Source organism: Orycteropus afer, unplaced genomic scaffold (genome assembly GCF_000298275.1).
Source record: "Orycteropus afer afer isolate SDZICR_OR568_19922 unplaced genomic scaffold, OryAfe1.0 scaffold00492, whole genome shotgun sequence".
Classification (NCBI taxonomy): Eukaryota; Metazoa; Chordata; class Mammalia; order Tubulidentata; family Orycteropodidae; genus Orycteropus; species Orycteropus afer.
The window spans coordinates 1,702,696-1,714,899 of NW_006922079.1; the positions used below are offsets into that span (position 1 = coordinate 1,702,696).

Sequence of the window (12,204 nt, forward strand, 5' to 3'; positions counted from 1 at the left end):
GGAAGGAAGGTTGGGCATTCCTACTTCCGTAGTGATACTGCCTCGGAAACCCAAGGAGGGGTCGCTATGAGTCGGGGCCGACTCGATGGCAAATAATAACAACAACAACAACAACAACCATTTAGAAGTCTGTAACTACACAATTTTTTCCCTGTTTTTGGTTTGTAGTTGTCCTCATTTGTCAATTGATGTCTCTGGTTCCCTGTTTACAATCTTGTAGCCTTATTTACTTTGAATACTTCCATAACTGGGTTCGTTTCTGGATTATGTCATCATGTGTGTTAATGGTTGGTTGCTTTCTGTTGGTTCTCTGTCCAAAGGAATCCCTTTAGCATCTCTTGCAAGGTTGGTCTGGTTTTAACATATTCCCTTAATATCTGCTTATCTGGAGATGTCCTAATTTCATCATCATACTTGAGGGACAATTTTGCTGGGTATGTAATTCTTGGCTGGAAAATTTTTCCTTTCAGGGTTTTATATATACCACCCTATTGTCTTCTCACCTGCAGGTTTCTGCTGAGAAATCTAAGCCAACAACAACATGTAATTCTTGGCTGGAAAATTTTCCCTTTCAGGGTTTTATATATACCACCCTATTGTCTTCTCACCTGCAGGTCTCTGCTGAGAAATCTAAGCCTAGTCTTACTGGTTGTCCCTCTTAGGTAAATTCATTAGGAAAAATGAATTTTTCCCACAATTCTTTCAGGATTCTTTCTTGGTTTTTGGTTTTGGTGAGTTTGATGATGATGTGTCTGGGTGATTTTCTTGTGGGGTCTATCCTGTTGGGGGTTTACTGGACTTCTTCAATGGATATACTCTCATCTTTCATCATAACAGGGAAATTCACTTTCAACAAGTCTTTGACAATTTTCTCTGTGGTTTTATTTTTCTCTTCCTGTTCTGGAATTCCAATTACATGTAGATTATTCCCTCTGATGGTATCCCACATGAACCTTAGGCTTTCTTCATTTTGTTTTGATCTTTTTTTCTGATTGATTCTTTTCCAAAGAAATATTGAGATATTTGTCTTCAATCTCACTAATTCTGTCTTCCATTGATTCAGTTCTACTCCTCTGCCCATTCAATGTGTTCTGGATTCCTATCTGTAGGTTTTGTATTATTTCTAATTATTCATTTATTTTGTCATTTTATTCTTATACTGTCTTTTGAAATTTTTCTAGGGTTTTCTCTGTGTTTGCCTCCATTTTGTCAGTGTTTTCCTTGATCTGTCTCTCAATCCGTTGAAGTCAGCTAAACATAATTCTTTTTAATTTTTTATCAGGAAGTTCTAATGCTGCTGCTTTTTCATGGATGTGTCTTGGCCTGTATCCTTGTCCCTTGTTTCTACTGGTTTATCTTTCTTCTTTGTGTGGACTGTGATGCTTTGTTGTCTCAGAGGCATTGTGACATTTTTGTGTTTCTATTTAACTGGTGATTGTATGTTGGAGTGACTTTCCCACAAGTTTTGTTTTCTTTGGATGTTATCTACGTAAGGTAAGCAGGGTACCGTGCTCCTCTATTTGCTAGTTGGCAGCACTTACACACTTACTACCTGTCTCCTTTCTCATTGTCAGCCTCCCATATGACCCTGCTATTGTTGGCAAATGGAGCCTATTTTTAGGTCCTATTTTAATTGAGGTTTTTCACCAGTTGGTGCTAAATCCACTTCTGTTTACACCCTTTCAAAGCTCAGGGCTCCAGGATTATCTTCAGTATCTCTGTCAATTGGTTTCTCTTTTCTTTGTTAAAGAGGGTCTCTGTAGCTTGTCTGCATATTCCGCCACCTCTATTATTTTTTTAATTTAAATTTTATTGTGCTTTGGGTGCAAATTTACCGAGCAAATTTGTTTTACATTCAACAGTTCATGAACATTTTATTTCATGCCCCCAATCACCATCTCCAACAATAACAAACTCTCCTGCCCTCTCGTCCCTGTGACTACCCCCTCCCTGTGCCCTTCTTAACTATGCATTCCTATCTGTCTAGCTTTCTCTCCATGTGAATGCTGTCCCTCTGCTGTCTCATGGCTGATTTCTCTAAGGGGTGCAACTCCCTAGAGTAGGTAAGTGCACTGCTCTGGGATAGGTGTTCTGAATGTAAGTCTTTCTACCATTGGCCTGAGAACCAATTCATGGGAGTAAGTCCATTTCTAGGCCTGAAGGGTAACCCAGGGCCACAGTCTTAGGGGTTTCATCAGATTCTATCTGACCAGTAATTCTGGTCATTTCTGTGTTTTTGAATTTTGTTCCACATTTTTCTTTCCACTCTATGCAGGATCTCCAGTTTTGATCCCTGAGTGGTTGGCATTGGTAGCTGGTCACCATCTAGTTCTTCTGGTGTAGGGTCATGAAGGCTGAGGTCCTTATGGTCCATCTTATCCTTGGATTGTTTCCAGATGCCTTTGATTTCCTTCACTCTTCTTTGATTCAGATGAAAAAAGACCAATAGTTACATCTTAGATGACCATTCTACAGATTTTAAGACCCCAATCGCTACTCACCAAAGTAGGTTGTGGAACAAGATTTTTATTGTACTATGTTGTGCCAATTGAGCATGATGTCCCCCAAGGCTATGATACCAAGTCAGCAGGCCCGATGATTCTCTCTCTCAAGGTTGGTTGTCTCTGAGAGGTTATTCCAACTCTGTCTTCTGTTGCTTCTGTAATGTGTGTGGCTAATTTTGTAGCACAAGTGTATATATAAGACCACCTTCAGCCAAATCTATCCTTGGTCTAGGGTATATTCCTGTTTTCTGACCCCAACCTCGTCTCACCTGTCTATGCATTTATCTGTAGCCTGGTGTTTGGTGTTAGTGTTAGTGCAGTATTGTGCATATACCAGTATTTGCTTCTGTTTTCTGTATCTTATGCATATTCTCCTTAATTTCTGTTTGTCTGAAAATGTCTTGATTTCACCCTCATATTTGAGGGACAATTTGGCTGGATATATAATTCCTGGTTGAAAGTTCTCTGCCTTCAAGTTTTTATATATGCCATTCCATTGCCTTCTGGCCTGCATGGTTTCTGCTTATAAATGAGAACTTAAGTCTTATTGGTTACCTATTGTAGGTGACATTGTGTTTTTCCTGAGCTGCTTCCAAGATTCTTTTTTCGTCTTTGGTTTTGGAGAGTTTGATTATGATATGCCTTGGTGACTTTCTCTTGAGACCTATCCTGTATGGGATCTGTTGAGCTTCTTGGATGGATATGATTTCTTCCTTCATGATCTGGGGAAAATTTTCTGTTAGCAAGTCTTCCACAATTTTCTCAGGTTTTTTTTTTTTTTTGCCCCCTTTTGTTCTGGAATTCCAATCAGGCATATGTTGTTTCTTTGCATGTCATCCCATTTAACTTTTAGGTTCTCTTCATTTCTCTTAAATCTTGTTCTGATTTTTCTTCATATTGGCTGGTGTTAAGGGATTTGTCTTCTGGTTTGGAAATGCATTCTTCAGCCAGGTGTAGTCTACTCTTTTTGTCCTTCCACTGTGTTGTCTATCTCTGTAATTTTAGTGTTCCTTTCCTGGATTTCTAATCACTGTTTCTGTATGAGTTCTAACTGTGTATTTATCTTGTTATTTTGTTCTTGAATGGTTTTCCTGAATTATTCCAGGGTACTGTCTGTCTTCTCATTGATCCTATTTGTAGTTTCCTTGAGCTCTTGGAGAACCTTTATATAAACCTTCTGAATTGCTTTTCAGATAGTTCTATTGCTTGTTCTTCCATGATAGATAATTCTTTAGCCTGGGCTTTTGTTGCTATTGTCTTGTCCTGTTTTTCTTGTTTGTTTGATTTGAAGTTGTCTGCTGTTTCCTAGATATTTTAAAGTTGTTATCTTTAATTTTTAGTTATGTATTGATTTGTTTCACCCTGATTTTGTATTTTACTATATCTGAAAGTGAGAGCTCTGGTACCGTAGTCCATGAGGCACTTTACTGCTAACCAGAAGGCTGGTGGTTCAAACCCACCAGCCACTCTTTGGAAGGTATCACTTCCATAGTGATATTCTCCTGGAAACCCAAGGAGGGGTCGCTATGAGTTGGTTCTGACTTGATAATACATAACAAAACAACATATCTGAAAGTGTGGAGCAAGTGTACTTTTTTGGTTATTAACTTGGCTGTACTGGGTTGCTCTCCAGCTGTCTGTGTGTTAGTGGAATCACTGGTGGGGATGTGTGTGGAGATCTCTGTTTGTCATAAGGGGGATTTGTAGTTGGGTCAAGCAGGTATTGTTCACTGTCTGTCATTGATTCTGTAGGGCAGGAGCTATTGGTGTTACCTAATACATTGAACACCTCTATTGGGTGAGGTGTTCAGTGTATTAGCTCCTGTTGGTTGGTGGAGGTTTAAATGTGTTCTTTCTATTGGATGAGGCAGGGGAGAAAAGGAAGAAAGAAAAAGAAAAAGGCACCAGGAGTGAACCCTCAGACAGAAAGGCAGAAGGAGTTTTCTGCGTGTGGGGCAAGATAGTTCAGTCAGCGATGCAGTCACAGGCAGGGTAGTCTGTGTCCCTCTGATAAGTCTACTAATGATGACGTCCACTGTCAATCAAAGACCCATGGTTCAAAACCAACAGAGACCCTAATGTGTAGAGGGCCACTACTTTCTGCTTGGATTGAGAAGTCACAAAAACCCAGTACCCTGGTCCATTCTATGCTAAAAGGGGTCACGGAAAAGTTGAACCCCAGCCCACTGCTGTGTACTGACTCCAGGGCTCCGCCTACTTGAAGGAAGTTTCTTCCTTTGTCCCCACTGCTTTCTGGACTCCGTGGCAGCCCAAGCCAAGAGGGGTCTTGATCTGTTTCCCAGTAAGATTATCTTACTCAGAGCCTGAGGCCACCACCTAAAACTCCCATTGTGGGTATTCTGAGTCCCCAGTGCCTCCATGGGTTCTATTATTATTTTTTTTTTTTTCCCTTCCTTCCCTCTGCTGACCTCTTCTGTATTTCTAATGAGCCCTCTCCATCTGTCTCCACTAGTTAGGTGGGTTAGTTTATTTTTCCCAGTTGTTTAATCTGCTCTTTTTCTCCACCTTCACTAAATCTAATATTTTATCTTCTAAGTTGCTCATAACTCCAGTATGATTATTTCTATCTGCTTTACCTAGTTGCTCAGCGCTTAAGTTGTAAAAGGGATCAAACATGTGGATTATAGGTACGACACCATCTTTTGCAGCTCTGATTATTTTATAGGGTTGTAGATCAAAGGGTATGAATATTTAAGGATTTTGGAATCTGTCCATTTACCCTCTAGAAAGATTGTGCCAATTTAATGTCTTCTCATCTTACAGGACTGTTTTTTGTCTCAACACACCTGCACTGGCAAATATTAAAAATCTTCCCTAATTTGATAAGTAAAAACTCCTAGCCCACTTTCTTTAATCATTACTGAGATCAGCCTTATTTTTTTTTTTCCCCCATTTGTTCACAGTATTCTGTATTTATTTCTTTCTATGAACCACTGTGCATATCAGCTGTCTAGTGTTTAATGAGAGTTTTCTGGGAGCTCTGGTGGCATAGTGCCTAAGGCATTTGACTGCTAACTAGAGGCTGGCGGTTCAAACCCACCAGCCACTGCTCAGAAGGAAGACTGGGCAATCTACTTCTGTAATACTACCTCAGAAACCCAAGGAGGGGTTGCTAAGAGTCGGATCTGACTCAACGGCATTGAGTTTGGTTTCTGGATGAGTTTTCTTGCAAATTTGAGTAAGTATATTAATATTAAACACTGCAAATATTCCTTATGTTCCTTTAGAAGAATTAATATACAATGAGAACCATGTGAGAAAAGAGATGAAGAAACACCTATGAATCGTAACACTTGGGAAGTTGGCAAAAAAAGTTTAATTCAAATTGGAATAAATTCCAGTATTTTAATTTGCTTACAAAGAAAAGATAAGTGTCCAAGTAGAAAACATCCCAAAGATAACAACCAGACTATTATTTATGTGAAAAAGTAGTAAAAAGAATACTTCTAAAAGTAAAATATAAATTATTTAGAAAATTGACTACTGGCAGTAAAATAACATGTGAATCAGTCAGTAAAAACTATAAAATCACTGCTATAAAGTCGATTCCAACTCATAGTGAGCTCAGAAAAGTTCCCTACAGCTCAGAGAAGAACTGCTCCACAGGGTTTCCAAGGCTGTAAAATCTTTAAGGAAATAGACTGCCTCATCTTTCTTCTGAGGAATGACTGGTAGGTTTGAATTGCTGGGTTTGGTTAGTAGCCCAATGCTTTAACCATAGGCCCATTAGAGCTCCTAAAAAACTACGTAATAGAAATATATTTTAAGACACGTAATTTTATTTCTTATTGTTACATATGTATAAATCTTGTTAAAAAAAATCTAAAACTTGAATATGATGTTTTTCATATTTATACAATACTAACTTGACAAAATAAACTTTAAAGCAGACATGTTCACTGGCCACACTTTCAAAGGCAGTAATTTTCAATGTGCTAACTAGCATTCTATTAATTAATAAGGGACATATATATATATATATTTTTCTTTTTACAATTTGTAGGAAAAAAATAATCAGTGGAATGATCTCAGTGTTTTAAGTTTTCCCTAAAGATTTTTTTTTTTAATTTTCTTCCCCTAAATATAAAGACATTTGTCTATGTCAGAAGTTAGTATAAAATGATGAGGATCTATGTATATTCATCTGAGATTGTGAAAATTCATGAAGTGCTACATTTAGGCTGACACCTAACAACAAAGATGGCAGAGTCTTAAATAAGAAATGCAAATATTTGGGAAAAATAGAAATTAACACAAAATTAAGGAACCTGTTAAGCATTTTTACTAGTTAGTCTAGTTATGGATGAGTTGCTTCAGAAAGTCCACTCAAAAGTTGTATCTGAGACAAAGGATGTGGGGTGATCAATTTCCTAGAAAGATCCACACAGAATGAAGTGTGCTGTAGAACTATGCACTATAACTACTTTTTCCAACCACATTGTTGGAAGAAAATAAATTGTAATTCTAACCAGTGATGCTTTGAATATATTTCCTCTGTTACTCTCTCTAATCAGAACACCAAGGAGTTAGGTCCAAACCACTACCACCACGGGCTATGTAGGCTCTTGGGAAGGAAGAACTGAAAATAGGGGTGCGAGGGGTAAGGAAACCATGTCTGGGGCACAGTTTCCCAAAGATGTCACTTGCTCAGAGCTCCAGGGTGGAGGTGAGGGCAGTAAGAAGAATATCACTTTGTTCATAAACTCATAAATTAAGACCTGTCTCCATTCCTTCCTCTAGTTAATTAATATATGATTTATACTGATATGAATATACCTATTTTGAATTCATTAGGTACTTCTCTTTAAAGCCCTAAGGAGTGGTGGTATTATTACTATATGGTTGAGAATACACATCTCCCTACCTCCCCAAATGCATACGATTACTTTTCTCTTTCTCTTTCAAAAAGCTGCCTGGATTATCTTTCCTCAAATTTGCCATATGCAATTATGACTATGAAAAGGCAATTATAATCACACTTGGTTCTCCAACACTAAGCATATGTAATAAGCAGGAAACTCCTTTACTTAATATCCAAATGTGATCTGCAGGCAAGTTTTTGTGACAAATGACCATTTCATATATAATTTAGCTAGTTATAAAGTACAAAGAACTATATAATTTTCTTCAAAAGAATCATACCTTTTGATCTTCCATCTCTTGTTCTTTTAGCAGTCGTTCCAGGTCAGCCATATCATTATGTTTAAAAGACTTAATGTCACTACGTGATGCCTGTAATCCTTTCTGAATAGCAAAGCAGGCAGCTCTATCTCTGTAAGAAAGAGAGATCCACTAAACTGGGGTTTAAATGGTCTTGTAAAACTCCTTAGAAAAGGAATCTTTGCTTTTTTCAAATGGACTGATTCTCAGTTTGCTTGTTTACTTTAACATGGTATAAAAATAAAACATGTTTGAACATTTATACATCAGTTTGTATTGTATTCTGTAAGTCCTTTTCATGTATCTATCACATTTAATCTTTTCCAAGAAGCATACTTTTGACATATTTTTAACTCTGAAATCAGCATGCATTTTACCTTTGTTGGCATATCAGTTTAACTCACAGTACTTATCATCACCAGTGTCTTCAATTTGACTGACACATTACCCTGTCATTACTTTGCCATGAGAAGTAAAAATGAATCACGGATTACACAGAACCCAAGGAGGAACTCTGGGTCTTGAAGATTAAACTTCAATAAGAACTTCTAAATTGGGTTAATTAGGAGATTATTTTTTTAAAAAAATTAAATTGTGTTATTTAAAAGTACATACCAAATCAAAACCAAGCCCACTCCCATGGAGTCGATTCTGACCCTCACTGGGTTCTCGAGACAGTAGGTTGTCCCCTCTTCCTTCCTCAGAGTGGCTGGTGCGTTTGAACCACCAAGCTTCTTGTTAACAGTCCAGTGCCTTAGGCACTGCACTATCAGAGCAGGTGTACTTTTCCCTATGCCTCCTATTTGGTACAACTGAAAAACTTTGACATTAGATATAAGACAACAGGAAAAGAGAAGGCAGACTGTCTAGTGACAATGGAATCTGAACAAGAAGGATTAGTTTCATGGTTTTTTTTTTTTTGCCTCATATACTTAGATTTGGAGAGGTGACAATGTTGGCAAACTGCCAATAGGAACACCAACAACAAAAAAAGGATCAAACAAAATCCTCTATTTAGCCAATGGACCAGAATAGAAGTAGTTTAGCAAGACAGAAAGCTTGTGAACAACCACCATTCTACTGTAGTCAAACACTACAGAAGAAACTGTGGCCCCACGGATTCACCCAGCTGAGGAGCTGCCTTAGGGAATGTAGTCTGCTTCCTGTATATAAGCAGAAGCCTTGGGGAACAGTCTCTAGCTTATGCCACCTTGAACCCTGCATGTAGCTGTGTCGTTGTTCAGCAGTCTGCCATGCTCTGCCGACCTTGGGACTTTCAACAGACTTAAATTAATGGCCTGCTGTGTGGTTTGGTAATACCATTTTGAATCAGACAACCATATGACCTTTTCACTTGTTAACCTTGGGCTTGTTAGTCTCAGTTGCCAGCACCTATCTGAGTGAAGCAAAGCCTCTAGCTTCAGTGGGCCAGGAGTTGGAGGCAGAGCTGAAGCCCAAGGCTGAGGGGCTTTCACCCAGCCCCTAGAGCCTGGCACTTTGAACTTAGACTTAAAGCCTCCAAACTGTATGAGAATAAATTCCTGTTTATTAAGGCCACCCCATTTGTGGTATACTCTTGTCAGGGTGGCATTAGGTAACCAGAACAGGAGCCTAGAGTGCCATCCTTTTGAGACTATAGTGAGGAACCCCCAAGCCCCTGTCAGAGTATTTTTGGGAAAGGTCAAGTACAGACTTGGGAATTTTATCTCTACCAGCCAGTAGCAAGTACCCCACATTCCCACAGTGGTGTCACTGGAGTCCCCAAACGTCCAACCCTCCTGGCAATGACTCCTTCTGTTGGAGTGGTGTCAGAAGAAGCTTAGTCGAGAGTCAGGACTACCATCACAGCCCAGTGATAACAACATTTTCATCTTGGGTGTCAATGCAGGATGAGTGGAAAACCTCGACTTTGACATCCACCTGGCAGTAATGAGGAGTCAGTCCTCTTCTCCCTTGTTGGAGCAGTGCCAGAGAAAGCCAGTTAAAATAGTTTAAATAAGGTACAGATTACTATAGCATGATATGAAAATGTCCAGGTTTCAATGGGATATTTCTTGTCACAGCAAAAACCAGGAAGAAATAAAAAAGAGTGAAAGAAAAGAATCAACAGATAGCAAAACCAAGATGGCAAAGATGTTAGGGTTAACAGACCAGTTTAAAGCAGTCATGAACAATTATGAACATGCTTAGAATAAATAATCAGAAAACCTCAGCAAAGAAATGGAAGATATGAAAAAAAACCCAATGGAAATCATCAAACTGAAAAACACAGTAACTTTCCCACTCCCCCCAAAAATGCTCCATGAATGAATTCAGCAGCAGAATGGAGAAAAAGAGGAAGGAATATAACAATAGAAGTTATTCAACCCCAACAAGAGAGAAAATAGACTTTAAAGAAATGAACAGAAAGTCTCAGGGACCTGTGGAACTATAAATAAAAGATCAAACACTCATGTAGGAGTTCTGGAAGGAGAGTAAAAGAGGGTGGGGACAAAAACCAAACAAACAAACACATCTACTAAAAATGTAATGGCTGAAAACTTCCCAAATGTGGGAAGGGCTTAAACCTACAACTTAAGAAAATAAGTGTATTCAAAAAAGGCTAAGTACAAACAGCTGCGAAGATAAATCATAGTCAAACTTGTAAAAACTAATGACAAAGAAAAAAGTCTCAAAAGCAGCCAGAGAAAACTGACACTTTACCTATAGGGGAAAAGCAATTTAAATCACAGCAAATTTCTCCATAGAAACATGAAGGCCAGAGGTGTTTTGAATATCTGAAAGAAAAGGCCATTGAAAAAAAATCCTATGCTGTTATTAGTTTCCACTGAGTCCATTCTGATACATGACAACCCCGTGTATACAGAACAGATTTGCCAGAACAGAGCTTTTCAAGGCTCTGAGCTTTAGGAAGCAGGCTGCCAGGCCTTAACTGAGAGGTCGGAGATTTGAATCCAGCATCTGATCCACAAGCGAAAGATGCTTCCCTAAAGATACTAGTTAGCTGTTGTTGTTATTTGCCATCGAGTCAGCCCTGACTCATAGCGACCCCTCCTTGGGTTTCCGAGGCAGTATCACTACAGAAGTAGGATTGCCCAACCTTCCTTCCGAAGAGTGGCTGGTGGGTTTGAACTGCCAGCCTTCTGGTTAGCAGTCAAGTGCCTTAGCCACTATGCTACCAGTTAGCTGTTAGGTGTCATCAAGTCATTTCTGACCCATAGTGACATTGTGTACAACAGAAAGAAACACTGGTACTGCACCACACTCACATTTGTTGCTATATTTGAGCTCACTGTTGCAGTACTTGGGTAAATCTATCTTGTTGAGTGTCTTCCTGTTTTTTACTGACCCTCTACTTTACCAGTAAAGTGCCCTATGGGGAAGAGCTGCCTCCTCAAAGTAGGGTGGACCTTACTGCGTGGATGGAGTAAAGCTTTTGAGACCTCCATATGGTAATGTGGCATGACTCAAAATGTGAAGAAATAGCTGCAAACATCCACTAATAATCAAAACATGGAATATATGAAGTATGAACACAGGAAAATTAGAAATGGTCAAAAATGAAATGGAATGCATAAAGATAGATATCCTAGGCATTAGGGAGTGAAATGGACTGCTGTTAGCTATTTTGAATCAGACAACCATATGACCTACTACTATGCCAGGAATGACAAATTAAAGAGGAATGGCATGGCATTCATAATCACAAAAAACTGGTTTCAAGACCTATCATAAAGTACAATGCTGTCAGTGACAGGATGATATCCATATACCTCCAAAGAGACTAGTTAATATTATTATTCAAATTTACACATCAACCACCAAAATGAAACATGAGAAAATTGCAGATTTTTATCAACTTCTGCAGTCTGAAATTGACCCAACATGCAATCAAGATGTGTTGTTTATCGCTTGTTATTGGAATGCAAAAGTTGAAAACAAAGACAAATCACCAGTAGTTGGAAAATATGGCGATGGTGACAGAAATAATGCTGGAGATCGCACAATAGAATTTTGCGTGACCAATGATTTATTCATTATAAATACCTTTTTTCAACAATATAAATGGTAGCTATATATGTGGACCTCACCAAATGGAATACACAGGAATCAGATCGACTACATCTGTGGAAAGAGGCGATGGAAAACCTTAGTATCTTCAGCCTAAACAAGGCCAGGAGCAGACTGTGGAATACACCATCAACTGCTTATATGCAAGTTCCAGTTGAAGCTGAAGACAATTAAAATAAAGACATGAGAGCCAAAATACAACCTTGATTATATCCCACCTAAATCTAGAGACCATCTGAAGAACAGATTTGATGTATTAAACACGAATGACTGAAAAACCTGATGAACTGTGGAATGACATCAAGAATATCACACATGAGAGGCGGGGCAAGATGGCGGACTAGGCAGAAGGATTGCACAGACCCTCTTCAACAAAGTAAAGGGAAACCAATTAACACAGACACAGAAGATAATCTTGGACCCCTGAGCCTTGAAGGAAAGGATGCAG

General features: G+C 38.8%; 1 protein-coding gene across 1 annotated transcript in view; it reads right to left on the reverse strand.

The window, feature by feature from the left end:
- SPTLC1 (serine palmitoyltransferase long chain base subunit 1) overlaps positions 1 to 12,204 on the reverse strand; it is a 167,779-nt gene that overhangs the window by 63,683 nt on the left and 91,892 nt on the right. The window contains exon 7 of the mRNA XM_007955171.2: positions 7,668 to 7,797. Within this exon, the coding sequence (XP_007953362.1) occupies positions 7,668 to 7,797 (130 nt within the window). The remainder of the gene's footprint in view (positions 1 to 7,667; positions 7,798 to 12,204) is intronic.